General features: G+C 44.3%; 2 protein-coding genes across 3 annotated transcripts in view; one reads left to right on the forward strand and one right to left on the reverse strand.

The window, feature by feature from the left end:
• LOC135377314 (uncharacterized) overlaps positions 1-20159 on the reverse strand; it is a 54865-nt gene extending 34706 nt beyond the window's left edge. Inside the window, exon 1 of one of the 2 annotated variants that reach the window (XM_064609654.1) lies at positions 19761-20159. In XM_064609654.1, the coding sequence (XP_064465724.1) occupies positions 19761-20041 (281 nt within the window). In that variant the 5' untranslated portion in view covers positions 20042-20159. The remainder of the gene's footprint in view (positions 1-19760) is intronic. The other variant, XM_064609653.1, reaches the window with a different exon arrangement.
• Positions 20160-24969: 4810 nt separating this feature from the next.
• Positions 24970-26987, forward strand: part of LOC135379202 (uncharacterized) — a 44776-nt gene continuing 42758 nt past the window's right edge. The window contains exon 1 of the mRNA XM_064612444.1: positions 24970-25506. Within this exon, the coding sequence (XP_064468514.1) occupies positions 24970-25506 (537 nt within the window). The remainder of the gene's footprint in view (positions 25507-26987) is intronic.

Raw genomic sequence — 26987 nt, forward strand, 5'->3', positions numbered from 1 at the left:
GATACTTTCACAAATCGCATCATTTATATAATAGTAATAATAACAAAAATACAAACCCAGGACTATTAATATACGTTACATAAATTTTTAAGTCACAGAAAGGCGCCATATTGTCAAGACCGAAGATTAGAAAACAAAGGTAAAAAAAGAAAAATGTCCGCATATATTTGGAAAAAATATCACCTTTGAAAGCAACACACACTGACAGAAAAATACAGCAAAGAATCAACGCACCGAACTTGTCGATCACGTGTTAAGAACAGGACATTCCCAAGCAGCAAAATGCACTGAAAGTCGAGTGCAATAGGGGTGGTCGGGTAGATGAAAGGCCTTGAACAGATTCATGATGAAAGATGAAAGTGACATTCATGAAACTAGAGAACATTGATAAGACACATACCGTCCACCCCTAATGCACTCGACTTCCAGTACATTGTGCTGCTTGGGTTCTTTCAATTTTGACAACGCGACAACCTTGACTTATGGTTTATGAACACAGCTGGGGGGTGAGAAAATTCCTCGAATCTTGGCACATTCATGGCGCCATAAATGCCTGTAACAGTCACAAGGGGCCCTTACCAGTCCCCCGTTTCATTTTCCTGCGCTGGTGATGACGCCCGAATAGGTGTCGAAACGTTCACGCTTTTTTTTTTTTTTACAACTTGTTACGCAAGCCAGTGTTTACTTCATACTATTAAAGAGAAAAAAAAAAAACTATGAAGCAAACCTCGACAACTTTGTGCATACAGCACATTTCATATAATGCTGGTGACAATATATATGAGTCGCTTCCCACTAATTGTTTTGCACACGTAACATGAAAAACGGTTAGGAGCAACTAATATTTATTCGAACAAGAACTTTCGTGCAAGAGACTGCACTTCTTCAGGTTACACAACTAAGTGCGACACGAGTATATATGAGAATTAGAATCCCTCGCAAAAGTGACTGGAAGCTGCATCCGCGACTGGTGGCTGCAAAAGGAAAACAGAAGCACGTAATTAGGCCACCAAGTCAAAGGTGGTCGCCGTAATTCAAATCATGAGGGGTGCAGGCAACGCGCCCGCCAGGCGTGAGAATCGCGACCGGCAATGAGGACGGCCGGAAATTCCGGCTCCGTCCGGGCTCAATTTCTTTATGTGCGCAGGGCCAAACAAACCCGCATGCGGCCGCTACGGGTTGAACCGAGTTGAGCTGTCGTCTGCTGTCTTTGACTTGTCTTGACCGTTTTCTTCTGTGGAGTCCTTAAGCAGTAATGTGCACCGTACGTAGGAAAAGAACCTGACCTAAGACTGCGAGAGATCAAGGAGAGTGTTGTGTCCATGCTTTCGAAAATGGAATAATCACCCGTAATAAATTATGTGTATTATCACTAACAGATGGCTTCTTTGTCGTGAATACCAGGGGTACTGGGTGCTATATAGGGGCCAACGAGGTAAATTTGGGCATTATGTCAAAAGAAAATCAAATGAATGGCAAATAGGTGTCAAAAGAAAGACCAATTGAAGTCATAAAAGTGTCAATTGAATGGCAATTGCAGAAGTTCAAAAGAGATTCTTTTGACAAATGTCAAAAGGAAGTCCGTACCAAATAACCAAATGGAGTCAAAAGAAGTTCCAAACGTTTTTCCAAATAAATTCAAAAGCAATTCTACTGAATTTCAATTGCCTCTTTTGACTTTTTTCAATTGGAATTCTAAAGCATGTCCAAAAAAATTTTTACAAGGGTCACCCGTGTCAAACTTTCGTACATGTAATCGTCGTGCGCAAACCAAAACGGGCCTATTTCATAAAGAGCAGTATTTGCTGTGCCAACAGGATCTCCCCCCCCCCCCCACACCCCCCCACCCAGAAAATTTTTTTCAATTCATCTTTTCAAAGCTTTTTAACATCCGCAGAACTGCTATCCGAATGTTTGACGCAGCTATATGGGACCTATATTCCCTCACGTATTGAGCAGGTTTGCAAAAATTCCTCTCTGTACCATCATGCCGGTGACGTAACGAGTTGTGATATCTTGTACTCGCTTCCCCACTGTACGGATCTCTTCAATGAGTAAACAACTTGTACTTCTTGAACGGTTGGCTATCTCGCATCCTATATACTGCGTTTATCTCTCACACGTGCAAACAATGGACGCCTTCTTGGTCTACGGCCGATAATGCCATGACTCTACTGTATTGAATGCTTGGATGTTGCTTAAGACCTGTCCGCGAACAATATAATTGGCTCACGATTATCAAACAGCCTCAAGTGAAGCAAGCTCAGATAAAAGTGGGGAAAAAAAAGGAGAGAGCGAAAAAAAGAGTATGTTGGGTTCAGATGAGGGTGTGCAGCAGCACGTAGGCTGGTTACAAACTACACTACCGAGTTTTTTTTTTTACTTAATTATACAGTAGTTAGGTTACTGGAGGCATTAACCAGCCACGGGCAAAGTACGGCAATATTGTACTTACAGTAATATTGTACTTGCTGGTATCGTTGGTACTTGAAGTACAGTAAAAGTACTATAATACAAACGTACTGAAAGTAAAGCACAAAGTACTCGAAAAGTATATTGTAGTTTGCATTGCTCCACATTTCACTGTTCGGTGGTGAGCAAAAAGTGAGAAGGAAGTTATGCTTTTTATTGGCAAATGGCAAAGCACGGCTTACTCGTGAATATGAAATTAAACAGATCGAGTAACTTGCATTTAAATGCGCGCAAGCAATCGGGTATGCAACGTATTCTTTCTCACATATAACACTTGGTTGGTGCTTGTGTGTTTTGGCTCGAGTTATCCATGCGCTAATACCTGAGTATAACACGAATCAAGGAGGACAAAGAAAGAATCCAACATATATATATACACACTGGCTCGTGGCGGGCCCAAGTAATGGGAAAACGAAAAGCTCAAGGACGGGCCTCTGGTTGAGTGGTAAATCAAAGTTGAGGAACATTTGAACGACGCTTTTGAAACGAGGCTTCTCACATCGCGCCTCTAAGTATATACTTTCCGATGAGTAGTTGCAATTAACACGAATAATACAGAGTAATTGAACAGAATAATTCAAATATTATTCAATCAAATCGTTATTCAAAACGAGCGCGCGAGTGGTGCTTGTGTCGCGTTAAGTGAGTCTGAAACACCTGCGCTCCGGGGCGCCTATATACTGAATATATCGTGAAATGTGCATTGCGCAGAAAACTGAAAGGAGCAATGTGACCGAGAAATAACCAGGGTTGTTTGGATTTAATCCACACACGTTAATCCACACGGATTTTATCCGGTGGATTTTTTTTTTTATTCTATCCACAGAATTTTATCCGGATTTTTTTAGAGATTTTCTCCAGATGTGACGTGAAAGACAATCTGAATTCAACGTCACACGGAAAACTCCCGGCTTATTTTCTCGTAGTGTTGGCTGTTTGCAAAAGCCCAGGAACGCGCAAAATTAGCTTTTCACTTTGTTACTTTTCACTTAACCTTTTTTTTTTAATTTATAACTTTTCAGATTTAACTTTTTCCCATTTTCTTCTACTTTCGTCCATTCAGGGAGAGACTTTCTTCCGCTTCCTGGAGGCACTGTAACTGAAGTGCGCCAGGGCCGGTGCTAGGGGTGTGCGGGGGCTGAGATAAAGGCACATCGCGGGGCCTGTTTCACACGATTAAGTGCATACTTGATATTTAAAAAAAAAAGTAATCCCTGGTTGAGGGCTTCGTGCGCGGGGCCTACGCAAGCGTGGGGCCTAAGGCGGTCGCATTACTCGCCCCCCACCCCCTTATCGCCGGCCCTGCGTGTAGGCTCCGCACCATTCAACCACGCATTCAACCACTTTTCAGAAAATGATGATGATGATGATGATGACGGCGGCTGCCCCTTTGTAGCGGGTGGACAGCACAGCATAAGCTGCACGTCCTAGCCTTAAAATCCTCAAATGTCCGAGTTCCAATCCTTTCAAAAGTTGCCCTGGCCACTTTCTTGCCATCAGCTTTCTAGACGTCTTTTTGTAACTTCAATGTTCCTCTCAAGTCCTGTCAAGTCAAAACAATAGAGACCGATACAATGTTGCCGGGACAGGCAGTTCCGTAAACAGAAACTATGACAGGTAACCCGAAATCAAGAACAGCAAAGCACATTTGTTTTTACTCTGTGTCACATTTCTAGCCTCGTATATATTCTCCAAAAATATCCAAAAATATCCGGATTTTTTTCAACCCTGGAAATAACACTCTGTCATGTGAGCGTGGAACGGTGCATGCTGGTGGTAGTGGTGAAATAGCTCGCCGTTGTCCACGACTGAGTGGGAATGTGCGTCCTGGGCCGACTTCGTAGGGAACAGTTTGCCGACATATGTCTCACAGCGTCCGAGGAAAACCCAGGAAAAAAAAAAACAGACAGCACACAGGTGCCACCGAGCGATCGTGGAAAAATTGTCCGTTGTTTGCTGTGTTCCGCATTATAGAAAGCCGTTCTGAGGCTGGAACACCGAAGGAAGGACACAATAACGAAGCATGAAGTTACCTCGAAACATCAAATATAGAAAGACACTGAAAAACCCAATCGACGCTGAACATGAGAGAACTGATGTTGTGAGGCTAGAACAACATAGAAAGGACAAATATATACAAGGCCTCAAATTGCCTAAGAAATTAACCATGAAAGATGAAAGTCACAGAAAAGGTTAGCCAGCTGTATAGGACTCGAACCCACATCTTCTGGATTACCTTCTGGTTGCCGTCTGCGTCGACCGCGTCGTGCGATTGTGTATGAGTGAGAAAAATGTAAGAGTGAAAGGGGGGATGAGAGAGAGAGAAAGAGAGAGTGGTTGAATTGTGCCTTCAGATGACGCGACCTTGGAAGTCGCTGGGAAGGTACGCTAGCTTAGCTCAATTGGTAGAGCCCTGGACTGGAAGATGTGGGTTCGAGTCCTACAGCTGGCTAACCTTTTCAGTGACTTCCATCTTTCATATTACACTGAACCCGGAATGAGCTTTCATGCCTTCCCGAAGGACAAGGAACAGCAAAAAGTTCGGTGTGTCAAACTCAGGATTGGGAAACCGCTCACGACAGTAAAGGCTCGTAGAAATGCTCAGATCATCTGGCGTTGTTTACATTCGACACAGATGCTTGCACAAGCAATCCCAGTGGTTTATCCAGAATCCCAAGCACGGAGGGGATTTGCGAAAAATGAGGAGGGAAAAATGCCTACATACATGCATGCCTACATACATACATACCTACATGCATGCATGCGAAGGAAGCTCAAGAACACGTAATTCATTGGTGGATAAGGGAATGGAAGAGCGCCCTTTTGGCGTTTCACCGCTACCAGCCGCGAGAAAAATATGTAAACCGAATCTAATTAATTACTGCAACAAATGATCCGCAACGCTGCCAGATTTTTTTTCTAAAAGGTGTCCACCGAAGGTCCCAGAAGAGGTAGTACCCATTTTAATGCCGACGGCGCCCTGCTTTATAAGTTATGTTTTTCACAAAACCCATTTGAATTTTTATTTAAATAATCAGCGCCTCCCACATACATACATACATACATACATACACACATACATACACATACATACATACACATACATACATACACATACATACATACACATACATACATACACATACATACATACACATACATACATACATACACATACATACATACATACATACATACATACATACATACATACATACATACACACACACACACACACACATACATACATACATACATAAGATGATGATGAGGTGGGTGATTCACCGCCGCTGAGGCGGTATACACTGCCCTATTGGGCATTGCACGACTGCATAGCAACTCGCTGCAAAGCACCAAGCGCGTGATAACTCACACATAAATTGCACGATGATGATGACGTGGGCGATTCCTCTATTGCACATTGGGAACGGATGAAGGGATGATCATGGGATGGATCGTCACTTTCAGCGAACCGTCACGAGACCGGCGGAGGCGCAAGTGCTCCGCAAGAAGACGAAGGCCTTGCATCATGGTGGGAAGCGTTCGACCCCGGTCCCAGGACCTTCGCGAGTTTTTTACGGCCGCTTGTCAATACATTGCATAGAAACTTCCATCAGTGCACGCACGTGGTGATGTTGTCCACGAGCCAGACGTGACAGAGTTGCCGTGCACTTCACAAGTTCACTCTAAAAAAAAAAGGAGTAAAATGGGGAGTAATTGCAGCTTCTACTCCCCTACTCTGGGATTACTCCCCATTTTAGTCCCCACATATATTCCAAGGAAGATCTAATTATTTATATGCTGTTAATCTCTTTGGTTGCTCCAAAGCGAAGTTTCCTTTTTCACATCTATAAAGTCGTCGAGTAGCTTTAGAACACCTGTGTTTAATAGGGCAATTCAACTTTAGATCGTTCCTAATAATGACACCCAAGTATTTGTAATGGTCAACATTCTTCAATAGCTTACACTTGAGTCTGTTTTCAAAATACCCGTAACATTTTCTGCTTACTAAGGACCCTGAAACGAATCTACATGTCTTGTACGAGCCACGTGCACTCTAAGAAAAAAAGGAGTAAAAAGGGGAGTAATTGCAGCTTCTACTCCCCTAGTCTGCAATTACTCCCCATTTTAGTCCCCTAACCCAACATTTAGTCCCGACATTTGCTCCCCAGGACTGCAAATCGTCACTAAACTTCGCGCATGGTCTCCTGAATGCAACAGTCTACGGAAATATGTGCCCTCGGTCAATTTGAGCGGCATAAGGCTGTATAACTCAGCCAACGTAGCAATATTCTAACCACACAGAGTAAGAAACAGTTAGTGCATCTTTCTTCGCAAATTGTGCCCTATGTATGGCGCGAGATTTTATATCACGCGATATATCACGGTTGACGGTTTGCTTCAAAGTATTTTCGTACACGTACACGAATTATGTACTTGGGACTCTTACAAGTGCGCACGAAATGCAGTTTACACTCTGTGACACTCATTTAGTCCCGTGCATTTACTCCCGAAAGGGACTATTTTTTGTGGCAAGGCATTTAGTCTCCAAAAGGAGTAAAAGTACTCCGTTTTTTTTTGTTTTTTTCTTAGAGTGTGGGGCAGGGGGAAGACGAGGTATAGAGCCGAGTAAATGCAACGTTGAGCCTCATGCGGTTCAGGTTCAGGTTCAGGTTGTGCCTTTCCCCTTTAAATCGGGGCAGGTCTCCTCAATGGATCCACTGGCACTAAAAAATAAAAACAATAAAATAGGGCACTGGTCAGTTTTGGTATGGTGGTCGTCGATGGGCTTGACGCAGGAGGCTTCTTGTCTGTTTCTCCCAGTTGGTGAGGTGGCGCGTCGTTCCTTCGATGATGTTGCCGATGTCGCTCTCGCCTGTTCTGTTTGTGGGAGTGGTGTGGTGGGAGTGTTCGGTGGAAGAGTGCTTTTAAGGGGTCGCTGTAGTCGCGGAGGAATTTCGCGTGGGTCTATACATCCGAGAGAAGGGAGTGGGCTATGTCGCGTTGCCATCGATAAAATCGCGTGATAAAATTTATCGTATTGACGGGTTTTCTCGTACGAGCTCCTTTTATGTTCGTGTTATCTACCAGGTGTCTCAGTTAAAGGCCCGGGCTAAATCATTCGCGAACGGGTGCGCCAACAGAAGAACTTTTTTTTTTTACAATTATCTGTCTGATACCGCCTACAAGCCGCGCAGCGCGTGAATGAGTGGGAGGTGCTCATTATTTAAATAGAAATTCAAATGAATTGTGTGAAAAAAACGTGACTTCTAAAGCAGGGCGCTGTCGGCATTAAAATGGGTACTACCCCTTTTGGGACCTTCGGTGGACACCTTTTAAAGAAAGATCTGCCACCGAAGCGGGTCATTTGTTCTAGTTAACTAATTGGTTCCGGTTTACAAATTTTTGTAGCGACTGGTCGCGGTGAAGCGCAAAAGGACGCTCTCCCACTCCGTTATCCGCCAATGAATTGCGTGTTCTTGAGCTTACTTCGCTATGGGGAGTGCCGAAAAAAAGAAAAAAGAAAGCGTGTGATATCACGGCACTATGTGATTATCTGTGTTTCATCCGTGCGATCATAACAGAGAAAGGGCGCACAGCAGTCAGATAAGCCGGGTGGTTTGTTTTTGTGCATTGAGATTTCGCTTTTGGTGCCAAGCTAGGTGGTGATGTTCTCATTTATTCTGTTTCCATTCCGTTGCAAAGCGTCGAGTTTTGTGTAGTTTCCTTTTCTTTCCCTTTCTTAATAACGCGTCCTGGAGTAGCCAGTCCCGAGTGACTCGAGACTAACATCTCCATTTTCTTCTTTTAAAAATCAATCAATCAAGCCGGGTGGGGACTGGTGTAGCCTGCCTGACGCTGTTACTTTTTCTTCAGCACTCCCCGTTGCGAAGTAAGCTCAAGAACACGTAATTCATTGGTGGATAAGGGGGTGGAAGAGCGTCCTTTTGCGCTTCACCGCTACCAGCCGCTACAAAAATATGTAAACCGAATCTAATTAATTACTGCAACAAATGATCCGCAACGCTGCCAGATTTTTTTCTAAAAGGTGTCCACCGAAGGTCCCAGAAGGGGTAGTACCCATTTTAATGCCGACGGCGCCCTGCTTTAGAAGTTATGTTTTTCACAAAACCCATTTGAATTTTTATTTAAATAATGAGCGCCTCCCACACATTCAGACGGTGCGCAGCCTGTAGGTGGTATCGGGCAGATACTTGTGAAAAAAAGAAAGTGATGCACCCTGTACAGGTAGCCGTGTGATGGCGCCTCTCGTACAGTTACTCAGTTTGGGATAAGGACCATTCGGGAAAGGTGCACAACAGCACTCCAGCTTTCAGAGTACCACTAGCGCCACGACTCGGCACTAGCGGGCATAACCAACTTGTAAGAGCGGCACTTGGCCTTCGCTTGACTCCATGTCGGTGGGATATAGAACATCAGCCGAAGGCCGTGCTAGACGACCAAATTGAATATATTCCTGCGTGCCCGGTTGTACTAATAACGAATTAGGAGCTTGCAACGCTGTTCCACGTATGCATTTCCTCCGAGGCCGCGCGAAACGGACAAAAAATCAACGCTGGATAACCGGCGAAATAGAAACTACCACATAGCTAAGTGCACAGGTTCGAATCCACAGTGCACACCAAGATATGTAACTGTGTACTCGAATACGCTTTGCACTCCTACCCTCTATATACGGACGACATTTTTCGTGTGTGCTGCGTACTCACGAGTCTTCAAAGACCGATACCTCGCCAGGAGGAAGGAGCAAAACATGCCTATCATTCTTACAAAATGTTCGTTATGAACGATGAAAATTTGCCCAGTATGAAATGAAATCATTAACCGTGGTAAATTACGGCAATTCTGTGTGAAGCCATATAGATGCTTAAACATCCGGGTTCTATACGTATCACGAATAAAGTGTATAGACCATGACGGCAGATGGCTCCAAGCTTTTATTCTTTTCAAGATACTATATAAGCTAAGCTGTGCCGTTAATGTTGATACCTATAAGGTGATGTGGCACCGTAGCATGCAATCGGCAACATATTGCGAGAAATGTTGGAAGATCACAGTGCAAAGTGATGAACTTGGAATCAGTACAAAGTTGGAATTCTCCAAAGCAGAGATGTGGCGAAGAAATCGACTCACTATTTAAAGAAGCTGGAACATACAGAAACAATTTGCAACGTATAATATCAATCTTGTTAGGTTGACACTGGGATTTAATGCGTTCAAAGATGAATCCGCGGGTGAAGATAAAGGTGACGAAGAATATGATGAAGATCCATAACTTAAAAACCAGAGACTGGGAAACAAAAAACGACAACACAGACAATGTCCCTCAAGGTCTGTGTTGTCGTTTTTTGTCCCCCAGCCTCGGGTTTTTAAGCTACGGGTCTATACCACCAGCTCGCTTGCTACCTCTCTATCCTCTCATGATGAAGAAGATGATGAAGATGATGATGAAGATGATGTTTTGGAGTTAAATGGAACGACAGCATCTAACATATCAATATGTGTTGCTCAATTTAGACCAGCCGATGCAAATGAACTTGTATAGCTTATGCACAAGTTCAGAGAGGAAATATTCGTCATTTTCTAGCACAATGTCCATCTGCTGCTTTGCTGAGCAGGCATAGAAGTGGTAACATAATAGCTACGTCTGACCCCAAGATTTGTTCTCTCGCATTATAAACGTGCCCGAACACCAGTTATCTCCTTCGCTTTTCGACATCGCTGCTCGAAAAATCGAAACAATTTATCTAGGAATAGCCCAACAACGCGCAAACATATATCTGAACGATACCAACCAAACGGCACGGTACAGGAAATGTTTGCACATACTTCCCGCAAGAGGCGCTGAACGTCAAGGAGCGGTAGCGCCGCCTGTGAAGCGCGTCGTTCCTGTATTTCACCGGTACTAGTCAAGTTGAGGCTAACTAAGTGCGGGGCGCTGAGGAGACCAGACGTTTGAATAACAAACGCAGAACACGCTGCACGCTACAATCGATAATACGACCTTCCGCCAGAAGCTGCTGTTTTCAACTATGCCCATTATACTCTCGAGAGGAGACAGAAGATCCCTCCTCAGGCATTTGTCCGATTCCTGGTCTACCCTACAGTGGCAACACGACATTCCAACTCTGTCCCCTTTGGGGAATGTAGACCCAACGCTGTCATACCGACTGCCTGCAAAGCTTCCTCGTCCTCTGAAGTCACTCATCCACAGGCTACGTCTGAATGTGGCCTTCACTCCGTCCTATCGATACCAGCTAGGCTGTGAGGCTAGCCCTATGTGCAACGAGTGTGGCGTACTTGCCAACGTTGAGCACATACTCCTCCGCTGCCGGACCTACGTCAACGAGAGGCGTAGACTGCAGTCGCAGCTTGCCACCCTTGGCTGCCGCCCCTTCAACTTGTCGACCATCCTCGGCCCTTGGGACACCGCGGCCGACTCCAGGGCGGCCTTACGTCACGTGGTTGACTTCTTTGAGGCGACAGGCCTAAAGGACTCACTATGACCCCAGCAGCGCCCTCGGACACTCCCACCACCACGATCACGTCCAGCATCGTCATCGCCACTTCGATCATTCCCGTCATCTCTCATCGTCATTACTCATCATTGTCACCACTCATATTAGACCCCTAGCTATGGGGTAGCGTTCCACTCCTAGAGTGGAAAACCTCCCCACTTCATCATCACAATATATATGTTGTTGTTGTTGTTGTTGCTGTTTTCAACGTGCTCCATTACAGTGAGCAATGAAAGTAAACAGCATAGTGAACAACAAGTGTTTAGGGTAGCACAACAAGAGTAGAAGAACTCGTCAGGAGACAAGTTCAATTTCTCCCTGGTTTCCTTTTAAATAATCAATCAATCATCAATCAAGTGTTTAGGGGGGCAGGGATAATTGCAGGGCTAGGTGCGTGTTCGTTTGCTTAATCGTTTAGACTTCACGTACCGAATTAATGCACTATAAAGGATTCAAGGAATGCCTTTGAGAGGATGAATAACAACGGTCACACGCAGAGTACGTAGCAAACAATGCATAACGAAAGGAAAGTTAGGTAGCAAGCGAGCTGGTGGTGACGATCCATGACTTGAAAATCCGAGACGAGGTAGGGACGATAACAGACAAACACAAACACGGTCTCAAACTCAAGCTGAGTTTGAGACCGTGTTTGTGTTCGTCTGTTATCGTCCCTACCTCGTCTCGGGTTTTCAAGTCATGAAACAATGTATGTTACAACATATGTTACAATTTCGTACAGGCAAAAGGAGAGGGGCCAGCGAGAAAGGGGCGGAGGCAGACGGGGATGGAGCCCCGGGACTCTTCAGGGGCTGCAGACTTATGTTTTGTTTTGTTTTTTCATTACTCATTAGTTACTGTTCCAAAAGCAACAAATTTTCCCTCGGATTTCAGTATCTAGTACGTACAGAGAAATGAGACAGTGCCGCATTACTAAAAGCAAAAAAAAAAAAAACGCGAAGGAAAATCTAATCGGGCAAAATGCATTACAAAAACGCGTAAGAGAATAGCCCCATCGGCTATTGTAGATAATGCGCAATGACTATACGATAACGCGCAATAACAACGCAGAGCGTGAACAATCGTTTAAAAGGGCTGGTGCTTCAGAAACGTAGTCACTATGTCCGAAAGTCTGTGAGGTCAAGACAGACTTAAGGCACATGTTTTGTGTCGTCAATGATCTCAAAAGTGAAGCGCGCATTTTTATTTTTATTTTTTTTTAATCTTTCGCAACGCACTGACCAACGGCCGTTCAACCTCGCCAAGATTCTCGGACCGTGGTCGAACGCTGCCCACCAGATGCAAGGCCTTGGTGTTCTTGCCAAGTTGTTGCGCTCCACGGATCATCATCCCTTGCCCTTCGTCCGTTCCCAAAGAGCAATGGGGCGGTGGATCATCATCTAATTTACAGTGATGGCCACTAACTACTTGTACAGTAGTTTAATTATAACTACTAACTACTTCGCGATGGAGTAGTTTAACTAGTAGTTCAACTACTTTTCAGGGGAGGTATAGTTAAAACTACTTCTTTGACTACTGCGACGTATTTTAACTACATCTCTAAGTACTTAACGTTGTCCATCAACACCAGTCCTATCCTATAGTGTTCTTGGACACCTAAATATGAATCACAAGCAGTGATATAGAAGTGAAGATTTAGTACACATGCACGGCACAATTTTGTTCTGCGCCTCCGTTCTCATCAAACGAGTAGCTCAAGGTAAAAGTCGGATGCACAATTGTGAAGTAAAGCTTGCGGCAAAATCGGAAGTAGTTGGCGCCTGCAGTAACTAACTACTCGAAATAGTAGTTTAACTAGTAATTACACACTACATTTCTGCAAGTAGTTGATAACTACTTTTTAACTACAATCAGGTAATTTAACTACATGTAGTTAACTATTGGCCATCACTGCTAATTTATACGTGTGTTCTAAGGCTCTCGCTGATCGAAATCACTGAGATTTGCCAGCAGAGGCTCGCAAATTCAACAATTCTTCCTGGATGTCCGGGAAAACCCCACAGAGGCTGAATAATTCTTAAATCTTTTGAGCACTGTAAGGAAGTCTCCCTATAAATCGCCTAAATCTGCCAGCCGAGACTGTTGACGCAAATTCCTATTGGAGGTTGAAAGCGCTAGCACTGGGAGGGTGTTAACGACTATAGTAATTCCGAAAACACGATGAGCCAATCGCCTCACTCCTTTCTTATGTCTCACATCACGTAAGTTACTGGGAGGCTAAGTTCGTTCAATGTAGATATAACTTGATGCGTCGAGAAAAATAATCGGAACGCGTCTATTGGACAGCGGGCAGCACCGTGCTGTCCAGTAGGCGCGTTCAGATTACTTATCTCGGCGCATCAAGCTATCTCTACATTGAACGAACTTAGCTCCATCATCTTTCATTTTTTATTTATTTATTTATTTATTTAAATATCCTCAGGGCGTTGGCGTTACAGAGGGGAGTGGGGGTTAAAATAAACGGGTTACACAGGGTAAAAAAAAGCTTAATACAAAGTATAAGAATAACAATATTGATTACAATATTACATAATCACTAATGACACTTTTGAACTGAGCTATGGCCGAAATTGATGTCAGTGAACCGGGGAGGTGGTCCCAGTCGATGGCGGTGCGGTAGAAAAATAGAGTCAGCATGGGATTTGGTTGAACAAGATGAAATGTGTACTTTTTGACGATGGTCAGCGCGATTTGATATGTGTGTAGGTGGAAATATAAAGCGAGATCGCAAGCTATCGTTATGATAATAGTATATTTTGTGGAACAGGCACAGGCGAAAAATGTTTCGTCGCAAAGCTAGGTTAGTAAGTTGCAAGTTATGTTTCATAGAGGTTACACTGGCTGCGCGTTGGTAGTTGCCATGAAGCGGGCTTTTGAAGATGATGAAGATGAAGCGGGCATTTGATCTACCATATCGTTCATTTATCGTTCATTTATCGTTATCGTTTCCGCAACACCGTTTTCCCGTGGACGCCACAATATTGAAAACGCAGCGCCGTCTAGCCGGGCGAGCACGTTGAAAACTGTTTACCGCCCAAGCCAGAGAGAAGGAAAGCACACGGGCCGTATGCTTCCTCCTTTCTCATCTTGTGCTGGTTGCAATAGCGTATGGGTGTGAGGCTAACTGGTGGAAGAGACAGTTCCGGGTCGAGCTCTATTAATTCCACTCGTGTTCTATGGAAATTATTTCTGGCAACCGACTAACATCCTGTGGTACGAATACAGCTACTCACCTTCGGTACTTAACGACAACGTGTTTATTTTATTTTGAATTTATTTAAATTGTTATTTATTTAAATTGTTAAATAGTTTGTGTATGCGTGTGTATCGTCGTCAAGCAGGAGAACACCTGATGGAGGTAGTCCCCTTTACACCGAATGTGAAAAACACTATTTATGTCGGGGGAGATTTTGCCATCACTTCTCAGCACTCTTATCAAATTTCATTCGCGGGAAATTTCAATGTTCCCAATTTAACTCCCGAATTTGCAAGGTCAACCTCACGGTGTTTCTTTTTCTTTTTTTACAGGAACAGAAACCGCATGCCGAATTTCCCCCATTCTATGGCAACAAAATACATTCACTATGCTCAGCTCTCCAAAAGAAGCGATGCGAGGAGGCCATGTACCTGCCCTTTCACTTTCCCTTTTCCAAGCATCTGCTGATAAGGGTTATCGCAAAGTTATCTGAAAGAAGAGTGAGAAGAAATCATGGGTGACCGTTTTTTTTTTGTTTTTTTTCCTTCCGCCGCATCTTGCATTATAGTTTGACCACCGTCCTTGGTTTTGACGGAGAACTGAGGCTGGCCGGCATTAGACGAGTTCAGGAAATCCCAGTGCTCCTTGTGTACGCGTTGCATCTTGGGAGATTACTGGAATGAACTGCCCTTCACGTTTCGTTTTCACTGACTTTGACGCCTCGTGGACAATCGGCCAAGAGAGAAGGAACCGAAACAGCTCAGAGACCTCCTCCTCCTTTGTTATCAGCAAGTTCCCATAGTTCGAAGCGGCGCTAAGCTCTCTGGGATTTTCTGAAATCGTGTATTCCTCGAAACAACGTTTTTCGCTTTTTTTTTTCAGCTGTTAACAAAGCAGTAGAGAATGTGTTTTAGAACGCAGTGGGGTAAATCCCACATGCGCTTTCTGTTCCTGTAAAAAAAAAAATCCGTAGGTTGACTTGGCAAATTTTTGGACTTGATTTGGGATTGATTCAATTTGATAAAAGTGCTCAGAAGTCATGGTGAAATCTCTCCCGAGATAGACAAATAGATTTTTTAATACGATTTCTTCTTTTCTTTTTACTTTTATTACTTTTTATTTTATTTTATATTTTATTTTGATTTTTTTTTGCGTTACGTGAAACACTCTGCATGCGTACAGCATGCAGCCCACAATATGCACGAGCTTGTTTGCGCTCTTTCACTTGTGTGGATGTGTATATGTCTCCGGTTGCCTGACGCTCAAAGGATAGACACCTAGAAGGTGATACATACATACCAGGTGCGCACACACGTATCACATTCGCAGCTTTCTTCGAGCACGTGACAAATATAGTCACATGCGGGGAAAAAAAAAATGATTTGTACAGTAAGGCTCAAGTTTTCTTTGACCTCAAACTGTGCGGGGACCGACAATCAAATGTTTCCCGCGTCATTCATCGCGAATATTTGGGGGCCATCAAAAGTTGGAGGATTAAACGGATGACTCAACAACCACTTCAAGTGCGGGATTCGGATGAAATCCGCCCCCATCATCATTTCCTCTATACATCGTGCATCAAAGTTGGATGACGGTGATATCAGCACGACGTCATCAGACCTGACTTTTTTTTTTTTTAACCACTTTTCTTTTCTGTCGACGCGGCAGGTTATAGTAGTCAGCAGGGGCGGTTTTAGGGGGGGGGGGGGGGGGGTCCGGATGTGCTGACCCCCTCAATTTCTCTCGTTACATAGTTTCAATCGACCTTGGTTGTGTAATAGCATGCTGTTCAAGGCAGGGCTGTTCATGCTGGCAAGGCACTGCGAGATATGTTCTATGTCTACTTGATGTTCACAGCAGTTATTGGAAGGTATATATTGGCCCGGTTTCACGAATCCCGATTAATATTTGAACCGAGATCAGTGGTTCCTAGTTATTGTCGCTGAAACATGCATCGTGTCATAGCTAACGTTGCTAAAAAAGAACTGAGTATTAACTTCAAGTTTTAGCAACCCTTGATCTCGGTTCTAAGTTAACCAGCGTTGGTAAAACCGGCCCTATATAGAAACACAAACAGACACGGGACAAGACCACACAACACCGTCGCCGTATGGATGTGTGCCAACTGTTTCCAACTGCATGTTTTGCATTCCGCAACTAAGTTAAGCTGATGCCCTTCAGGAGAATAGCGCTCCTTCAATCAGATTTACATCATTATACACCTGTCTTCGGAAGTAACCACTGTTGAAAACGGTTCTCCGAAAGAACGTGCTCTTTTTTTTTTTTTTTTGTTGTTGTTGTTGTTGTTGTTTTTAATGACGCGCGACTCAAGGAAGTCCTCACCAGGAAGTATTCGGGGGACAAAACAAAGGGAGCCTTCAAGGGACAGACACCAGGGGTCAAAATCAAGGATATCCTCAACGGACAAACTACAAGGAACCATATACCTGGGTACTAATGTCATTACTGTAATGAAATTACAGTAATAAATTACTTTTTCCGGTAATTTGTAATGTAATGCATTACTTTTGATATTATGTAATTTGTAATGTAATTTAATTACATTTTGGCAGTAATCTTAATGACATTACTCGTTACTTTTTACAAAAGAATCGACTCTGTGTTTTGTGTCGGTACTTGGCAGAAAGAGAGTTGCCCGACTGGCGAGTTAAAAGAATTCCCACGGCCACTATGAACGCACTCAACCGGCACCGAATAAAATGTGTTTCGTTTTTACAACGTAGTGCTGTCTGAACCAATGCATTTCCGCATCCTCAATATCATTACGATGAAACTCGCAGTAATGACTTTGTAATGCCATTACTTTTTCGTGGTAATTGTAATGTAAGTTCGTCACATTTTTGCGTTGCAGTAATGAGTAATGTAATTTAATTAAATTCTAGCTGGAGTAATGAGCAATGTAATTTAATTAAATTCTAGCTGGAGTAATGAGCAATGTAATTTAATTAAATTCTAGCTGGAGTAATGAGCAATGTAATTTAATTACATTTTAGAAGTAATTTACCCAGGTATGCAAGGAACAGACTCTACAGAGGCCAAGCTAAATGAGAGGGAGGTAAATACAGTGAACTCTCGTTATTATGCCCACGGTCGTTCCCGAAAATGTTGGTCATAATGCGGAATTGTCATATTAACGGGGGGTATATTTGCAGAGGTTTCACTGCATTGTTTCCCAGGAGTATGGTCGTATAAAGCGCGTATGTCAGATTATCGGGGGTCATATTGAAAAGGGTTCTCTTCTGTATAGAGGGAGACTTGAAGGGATTTTAGGGGGGAGCAAATCGGTGGATATCCTCTATAAGAACAGGTTATCTCGGCCAAATTGTGCGAGTTTGTCGCTCGGTGAAAGTCCAGAAACACTCCGAGACCAGTACCACCCGTAAGGAAGTCATATATTCTTTGGGAATTTACGCGGAACCAAATGACAAGCGTAGCTCATAAACACCGTTTCAACGAAGACACCTACATACGTGGAGTTGGATGTTCTTCAACGATGTTTTTTTTTTTTTTTTCAAACTTAGTGTTTACGAGAATTCATCGGAGTTTGTTTCCTTCGGCTACAGTCGGTGTTTCGTAAAATATTTAGAAGAAATCATCTCTACGCGATTCGCCGGAGATATAACGCAAATGATCTCCCCTACAGTATCAGCCAGCCCCTCCTACCAAAATCGCGGCAAATGCAGTGGAACCAGCTGGGCAGATGACAAACTTTCACGCATGAAGTCCCACACGTGAAAGTTTGGTACTGGCAGCAAAGTGTGAGTATCGGATATTTTCGCTTGCAATTCGAGTAGTGCGAAGAAAAAAAATACTGCATGGGTGTCCGGAGTACTGCATATATAGGGCCTGACTTTTTAGGGTTAAACCCGTATTCGCCCGATATTTACCCCCCGAACGAAATCTGTAAAATTCGGGTTTAACCCGAATCTACCCGAAAACATCCGGGTCGCGTGGCACACTCGTAAGCGTGCATTAAAATAAAGTTTGATAACATTGCTAAACATTAGTTCCATGTTAAGACAAATTTCTATTAAACAAAAAAAATCACCCGAATACACCCGAATTCCAGACGACAGAATATGCCGTAACGGGATTTAACCCGAATACACCCGAATTTTCGAATGAAAAATATCACCCGATATTTACCCCCCGAATTTGGCCAAAAATAAAACCCGAAAAAGTCAGGCCCTATAGTCTGCCAAAAAAAAAAAGAGAGAGAGATACTTTTTGTGAGAGCTGGCAATAAATGACTTATCTTTTGTGCTTTTATTTTCTTTTTTAGTTTTCTTTTTTACAGGGAAGACGAAACTCGTTCGCCAAGCACAGAGACGAGCTTGCATTTCAAAACGCGTACATAAAGCACGTGTTTGCAGTGCACTAGAGCTATCTCAGCTATGCGCAATCTCTTATATAGAAGATGATACCTTGTTATTGTCGCCTTGGGGGGGGGGGGGGTTACACCTGTCACCGTCAGATCGAATTTAATTTCAACGAAAAATAGTAACAGGGAAACCGCGTCACCGTGCCAGCACGCCTACACTCGAAGTTACAATGTAAAAGTAGATATCGTACAAGTAGCGGATAATTTATTTACAATTTATATTGTTTCGTCGCAAGGTGTCGCCCGAGTTTTGTCGGATTCACTCAACTGCACTTCCCTGCCGCACTGTGGGTTACCACTGATGCTTGGAATTACCATGTTCATGTAGGCAGGGGAGCAGCTCCGACTATCCAAGTGCTTTCGGAACACGAGGTCTCAGGATGAGGTCCACGGAAAGAACGTGAATCACCGAGAAAACGACGAGGAGCCAGCCAGCATGATGGCGTAGACTTTTAAAACCAAGTTTGGTTATGATTATCAAATTTGTGCATGTCATTTGCAGCGTAACAGGAACATGAGTGTTTCCGAATGTCAGAGAGAATATTACGCCGTGCGTTTTTTATCGGTCATATAAGAGTGACGGTAAAAAAGACGAGCATGGGAAGTCTCCTTCGGGCCGTGGTCTCTGTACCACGCTTAACCTGTGTTCTGGAGCCCAACAAAAATTTTACCTAGAGGGATCAGACGGACATCCTGTCGATGTATTCGTTAGCAGGTGTTTCTGCATGGCTAGCCCCGTATAGCCCCCCGTAACCGCTCCCGGTCATGGGACGCTATCGGTTGACTCCGAGAAGATTCCGGACGTTCCATCACAAATGCGTCGAAGGGAAGAAAGAACGCATCCGGCCGCCAAGGACAATCGGGCGATAGGAAGCGCGCGAACAACGGCAACCAGACAAATATGCCACTGGGGAAACCCCGTTCAAAGCAAACGTGCGATGAACTGGCTCGCAGAAGTCTCGTCTGCTCCCGAAATAACGTTCCGGCATGTACCTGTCAACGTGCTGGTATGCGGCTCACGAGGGAAACGGCGATGCCGCTTCGCTCCTGAGAGTCGCGTAAAACTCTGACCAAATAATCTCACGCTGAGCAAAATATAGGCTCGTGAATGCTGTTTCATCGCGCCGCTTACCTTTCTTTGGTGAGGAACGCGAAGTGGGCGGGCAGAGACGGCAGCTGGTCGCACATGACGCGGCGTAGCTCGTCTGTCGACAAGGAGTTGCTTTCGAGGACCACGACGCCCAAGACCATGCCTTGGTTCTTGATCGCCGCGTGAGCATTTCCAAAGTACTGAATGCCAGCGACGATCGGAGGTTCCGGAAGCTTCCCGCCGCTCATGACTCCCAATCTGTCACATGTCGAGTCGATACCGTTCGTGAGAGGAAGCCGCGAAAGTGTCTCAGGTGGACGCATTCAACGCCAGGCACAATACACACGTGAGCGAACAACTCAGCGATTCACTCGCTAGTGGCGACTACTGCGGCGCTTAGACGATAGAGGGCAGGACGTGAGCACGACGACCAGAGCGCCCTCACCCCGTAGCAGACGATCTTTTCCGGTCGGCTTGCTTATCGCGGAGGATACATAAAACCTCGTCCGGTTGGGTGCCTAAAGAATAAAGGCAATGTGTGAAGATTTTATCTTCTTTGTCAACGACGAGACTCAGTTGCTAGGTTTGTGACTTTTTTCCAAACTTGATGCGCGTGCCCGCAAGGACAGAAGCTGTCGTCTGCTGATGGATGTTAGTGGAGGCGTCGAAGCGTGTCGACGTTTTATGATATAGAGCTGGAGAGGAGGGCATATTGAGCAGCATGTTGCACGACTCTGTATGACGCTTGCACTGGGAGGTCGCAACCTGCAATTACTATCTTTCTACAAGTATGACAATCAAAAGGGGCAGAACTGTTTCCTGTGAGTGTGTCATTGGCCATAAAGGCTAACCAAACGCGTTTCCGTTCCCTGAAATAATGCTGCCCTTCATGCTGCCGGGGAGTTCCAGACTACGTCAAAGATTCCGGGAGTCAGCGTTACATCCTGTGGTACCCACACGGCTTTGTGGGTGTGGTACTCAATGAAACAAGGGAAAGGGTGCTGGCTAGCTGGTGTAGATCCACGAAGAAGACCGAGAGACACGAACCCCCCCCCCCCCCCCCAGTCCGTGTCTCTCAGTCTTCTTCATGCATGTGGTACTCAAGCCCTATAGCTAAAGTAATATGTCATAACAAAATAATATTGCTTTGTTTTTTGTATTTGGCAGTAGCCAAGCAAATGGGGTCGTTCGTACAACTTCAACAGTTAGTACTGGCGCGTACTTCCATGCGCTAGTCCGAGAGTATGAGCTTTGAAGTATACTGCTGCTAGAAGCTGACACTTGAAGTGTATTCCGGATCCGGAATACTCTATTGATACTCTATAATTACGTCGCACTTCTCTAATTTTGAATTTATTCGTGTTAAAACTTGTTGTGTTAAGAAGTACTTTTCGGACACATAAACTAATAATGAATAATCATTATCTAACTAGATCCAGAAACCTCCATTTAAAAAGAACACACACAAAAAAAAAAAAACGGAAGGACAAAATTACTCTCGTATACCTTCGCATTCCAGAAATACCAAAAAATACCGCTAACTCTTTTCAGACGGCACAACCGCTAGTCTCACAACGATTCTGCCTCACAAGACGACGCCGGCGCGTTACTGACACAATGTGCCATCTCTTACAAGGATGTTTATGCGCTGTGCGCTCGTCCGTAACGCGCCTCTCTGTGTGCAAAAGTTGGTTAAATAAAGTTGAAATATGAGACGACGTCTGCTCCGATTAGCTCGAGAACTTCTTACAAAATTAACTCGGAACTTGCGAAACGAGGTTATCGTCAGGAAGGAATAACCGCATAAGGAAGTGAACATTCTGCCAAGAATTTCACCAAAAGAGCGTGGCGTATGATATCCTTTTTCGAGGGACGACGCAGACGATATAGACGAGGCAATGGAGGTAGCATTAAAACTGTTTTTGAGGCGCATAAAAAGCAGTATTTTAGCCTTCTTGATACACGAATGGCAGTGAAAAGAACACCTGCTCGGTGCTCAGAAAGGCAGAAAAGAAAATTAAAAACGCTTTTATGTTGTCGGCGAAAAAAAAAAAAGGCTCAAGCGCAGGTGAGCTGGAACCTTGTACTGTCGTCTGCTACGTCAATTCGATATCGATGTTTCGGTTTCGCTTTTGGCTGCAACTTTTTTACGGAACGTCCGATCGCGTTCCGATTTACCGTGATTTTTGATGATATTGAGCTTTCTCCCTGCACCTTACTGTAATGAAATTACAGTAATGAATTACTTTTTCTGGTAATTTGTAATGTAATGCATTACTTTTGACATTATGTAATTTGTAATGTAATTTAATTACATCTGGGCAGTAATTTTAATGACATTACTCGTTACTTTTTACAAAAGAATCGAGTGTGTGTTCTGTCTTGGTACTTGGCAGAAAGAGAGTTGGCGAATGGCGAGTTCTACGATGAAGATGATGATGATGATGATGATGACTGTGAGTACAACACCGTGTTGCCATCGTCTGCATCGGTCGCTCATAAGAGGGGCAGCCTAACAACGGCCACTTCGAAAGTCAGTTGCTTCTACACAGAATTTCAATATATCTTGTTGTTACAACACAGTGTTGTTTGACAATTAATTTCCACATCCACGATTAAGTTCGCAGTAATCACTCTGTAATGTCATTACTTTTTCGTAGTAATTATGACGTAATTCGATTACATTTCAATTGCACTAATGAGTAATATCATTTAATTAAATTCTAGCTGGAGTAATGAGCAATGTAATTTAATTTAATTCTAACTGGAGTAATGAGTAATGTAATTTAATTACACTTTTAGAAGTAATTTACCCAGGTATGGTTGCATCCTGTAATCTCTGCTCAACAGGCAGTGAACACGTGAGGTTCTAGAAGCCCTCTATACAAAGATATCATTGAATGCAGATGATGCAGACGCGGACGTCCTTATGCTACTCAGCTGCCGCTATACCTATACTGGTTCCCCAGCCTTTCTCATTCATGCTCGGTTCTTGACAAATGTGGTATATACTGTATCTTGGGTATATATACCTTCAATGCGTTCTGCTGTGTTTTCAGAGGGTACCGCCGAAGAAGTTCGTGTCTAACTCGTGCAGGAAGGGAAAAGAATGTTTACATTATACGGATGACAGGATTTCCTGCCCCTGTGCCCAACGCGTGGGTGTTCGTTGATTCTTCAGTATATAGTACTAGGGTTCCGCGTTCGCGGAATTTATTTCCGGTCAAATTCGAGGGATGCTTATCGGCACTTTTTTCACCCCTCTGGTCTTTTTGGGCAATCCCGCAAGAAAAGAATCTTTTTTTTTAATGTACGAAGTCGATATCTTATTCCTCTTCCAAAGGAATAATAATAATAATAATAATAATAATAATAATAATAATAATGTTTATTGGTGCCCAAGAACGGTCATGACGACCCTAATGTTGGCGCGCACAAATACAATACACTGCACTACAAACACACACAATATACATATAAATACGATAATACAATACGCGAATACAGACAATATGCACTAACCACAAGACACTATCTATGCAATAAAAAAAACTGTACACGAAAAAAAAATGTACATGACTTGAATTGAAAACAAGAAAAGAGCACACGCGCATTGTAACGTGAGAAACTCATACAATCCCACGGCAACAGAAGAGAAATTATCAGACAAAAATATCAAAGAAATGAAAGTTCCGAAAAATGAGGGAAAAAAAAAAGATATTCTGCCAAAATGATGTACGTGATGATGAAAAAATATCAAGAGATGAAGGAAGCGAGTTAAACAAAATCGGACAAATGACCAACACATTATGTACCGAGAGATGAATGGCAAAAGGCGGCAAGGGGCAGAGAGAAGTCGGCCCAGGGACCGCGACACGCGCTAACACGGAATCACGGTGTGAGTTCCTCACATGCTCGCTTCGAACGCCGACAGAATAATCTGCGTTTACGCTAAAGCACAAATACGTCACGCAACAGATTACGGGACCCGGCGGTGTCTGAATTCTCTGTTTGTTGTTCGAGCGTGTACAACAGCTATATACCGCATATATATATTCGCATATATACCGCATATATAGGTTCGAGCACCAGCTATATACCGCAAGTCGCCCCAAGTCGTTGCAGTAAAATACTGCAACGACTTGGGGCGCTATACTTGTAAAGTTCCATCGGAGTTGTCAAAAAGAAAAAAAAAAAAAGAAAGAAAACAAAGTGCCGACAAACAGCCCTCGAATTCGGTCGGAAATAAATCCCGCAAACACGAAGCCTATAGGAGCAGGAAATACCCAGTCATCCGCACACTTCCTTCCTGCAAGCAACTATACAACGATATACCCGCTGAAAACACAGAAGAATGCGTTGTGAAAATTTGTAAATGATTAAAAAAAAACATGATGTAGATATCAGTGATTGACACTAAAAACGTCTACAGTAGTTTCACTATAACTACTAACTACTTCGCGATGGAGTAGTTTAACTAGTAGTTCAACTACTTTTCAGGGGAGGCAGTTAAAACTACTTCTTTAACTACTGCAATGTATTTTAACTACATCTATAACTACTTAACTTTGTCCATCAACACCAATCCCATTCTATATAGTGTTCTTGGACACCTAAATATGAATCACGCAGCGGCGATAAAAGTCAAGATTTAGTACACATGCACGGCACAACTGCCCTCCGTTCTCATCAAACAAGCAGCTCAAGGTAAAAGCCGGAAGCATAAATCGTGCCGTAAAGCTTGCGGCAAAATCGGAAGTATGTAGTTGGCGCCTGCAGTAACCTAACTACTGCAGTTAACTACTCGAAATAGTAGTTTAACTAGCAGTTGCCACTAAATTTCTGCAAGTAGTTGATAACTACTCTACAATCAGGTAGTTTAACTACATGTAGTTAACTTCTGACCATCACTGGTAGATAGAGACTTGAAGTGGAGTTTAACCCCATTCGTATAGGGCATTCCAACTTGTGACGCTAGATACTAAAACCGTCCCACCCTTTGGAAAGCACCGCTTCCTCTCTTGTACGTAACCCAACTTCACATCCGGCAAGTGTTTCCATCGAAGCGATTTTCTTTCTAGGACAGTGCTCATCTTACACGCGTGGACACTCAATAACGAAGCGTCTCCCCAAAATTAATCTCCGGTCCAACAACAAGCCGACCACCGCCCGAGGCCCGACGCCTCGAAAAAACGAGGCCGGCTCAGTGTGTCAGGGCGGTCGCCCAGTGACCCAAACAGCATCTTCCAAGATGCGCTCCGACAGAAAGCTCGTCGGCCCACGCCGAGACGATCGCATGGCTCTCCACTGCACCTGGTCCGGCAAGCGGATCCGTCCCGACCGGGCGGCGGCGCAGAGGCGGCGCGCCGTCCAGAAGCTCACGTGGAAGAACTCCCACTGGCTCCAGAGCTTTCCCGTGGACGAGAATGAAGCCAACCCGGGTCTCGCCATACGCCGCGTCTTGCTCTTGTGCGAGAGGGCTCAATTTCAAGAAGCGGCCGCTTTCGTGGAACGACTGGAACCGGGGCCCTTCGGCGCTCTTCTGGCCCAACTGCCGGTGGAAGTGTTTCTGGAAGGACTGCCGGAGTCCTTCCCGGTACTGGAGGCGCTCCTCACCAAGGGCTTTCTCACGGGCTCGTTGAGTCTGCTGAAACCCCAAGCTGTGGTCTTTCAAATAGTGCGGCTCATGGCACGAGACGACGACCAGGACGACAGGAGGAGCCCGGACGGTGGGTCCAGGCCTCCTCTCCCAGAGGCGGCGATGGCCACGTGCAAGAATCTGCTCAAGGTAAGGCAACGATTCTATCGTTCCATCTTTTTGAAACTTCTTCTCGGCGAAGAACGATCAAAAGGATGATCATTTTTTAAAAAATTAATTTCGCGCGTTTTCTACAGTGTATAGGTTTCTTTCCAAAGTCTCGCGCATGCATTACCACACTAATTTTAAGAGGCTTTCATGGGTGTACGTGCGACACATCTTCGATGAGAGGCTTTTCGAAACCGCGTTTTTACTCAACGTTGCTATATCGCGTGGAAACGAAGCATTTCGGCGGCGTCTAAAGTGGTATAGGGTTCAGTTAGGCGGACTGGGACGAAAAGTTTTTCCGGGAAAAAACAAATGTGGGGCTACCGTCTTTCCGAATCGGAACCTCCCCGGTAAGGTCTACGACCAGTCAGCCCCTGGTATATAGGGTTAAAAACGGAATCGTATATTGCATTGATGGGTTGTGTCCTGGTCAGTTGGTCGGTGGGATGGGGCACGGCATATGGTCCTCGCGTGCGTTTCTGTTCTGACTAACCTACGCATGTAACGAGGGTTCGAAAGAGAGGAACTACTTGTAGCACACTCCATATAGTAATTCCTCTCTCAAGGACGGCGGCCGAGTGCCGGAAATCGACCCTCTCTGATTGCGCGCTCATTATCATACCAGTGTCTCAAGAAGACACACATTCGCTCAGGGACAGAGACGGGGGTTAGCGTTTAAACTGCTCCCCAGATCCGTCACTGCATTCACATTGGTGTCTATGCACATTCACACACACACAGATGAACGGGTCTGTTTCAACAACAACAACAACTATATACTACATTAATGACGATGGGATGGGATGGGGTCTGTTTCAAAAAAAGGGCGCGAAGGCGTATCTTGAGAACGCGTCATGTGATGTGATGTGATGTGATGTGATAAAGAAAAAAAAAGAGGGGGGAACGTGTAGTCTATAGTGTTTCGCATGCCAGTGGGTACAACATCTACTCGTTGGTGATACCAAAGACTTGGTGCTGAGTACGAACCCTACCACCGGCTGTTCGAGGTTTTCCCTAGGTGGCAGACTTTCCCCAGAAGCTGTAGCACACCGCTCATATAGTCACTGCCTGGCTGCGGTAACGCTCCTTCTATATCTCGTTCCAAGCCCTTTGAGGAAGCGATTTCCATGTTGCCAAACGCCGTTCCAGCTAGAAATATTTCTCGATTAACTTTTGGTCCACATGGTTTTCGATTCCTACCCTAGTATCCAGTGTGTACAAGTACGGCTCAAGTCTTTGTACAAGTCAACCAGTCATGACTAAGTTATACTTTAAAACAGACAGGAGCTTTCAGAGGAATGCTCGTATCATCTTCACTGTGAGAAACATGTGGCAAAAACATGGCACTGCCGAAGTTTCACCGAAAGTGGTTAAACGACCACAACGAACCGAGAGGAACACGCATGTGCACTGTATTCGTTCTTGTAATGTCCGATCTCTAAAGTCGCATGAGCTTAAAAACG

The sequence above is a fragment of the Ornithodoros turicata genome, chromosome 1, assembly GCF_037126465.1.
Source record: "Ornithodoros turicata isolate Travis chromosome 1, ASM3712646v1, whole genome shotgun sequence".
Classification (NCBI taxonomy): Eukaryota; Metazoa; Arthropoda; class Arachnida; order Ixodida; family Argasidae; genus Ornithodoros; species Ornithodoros turicata.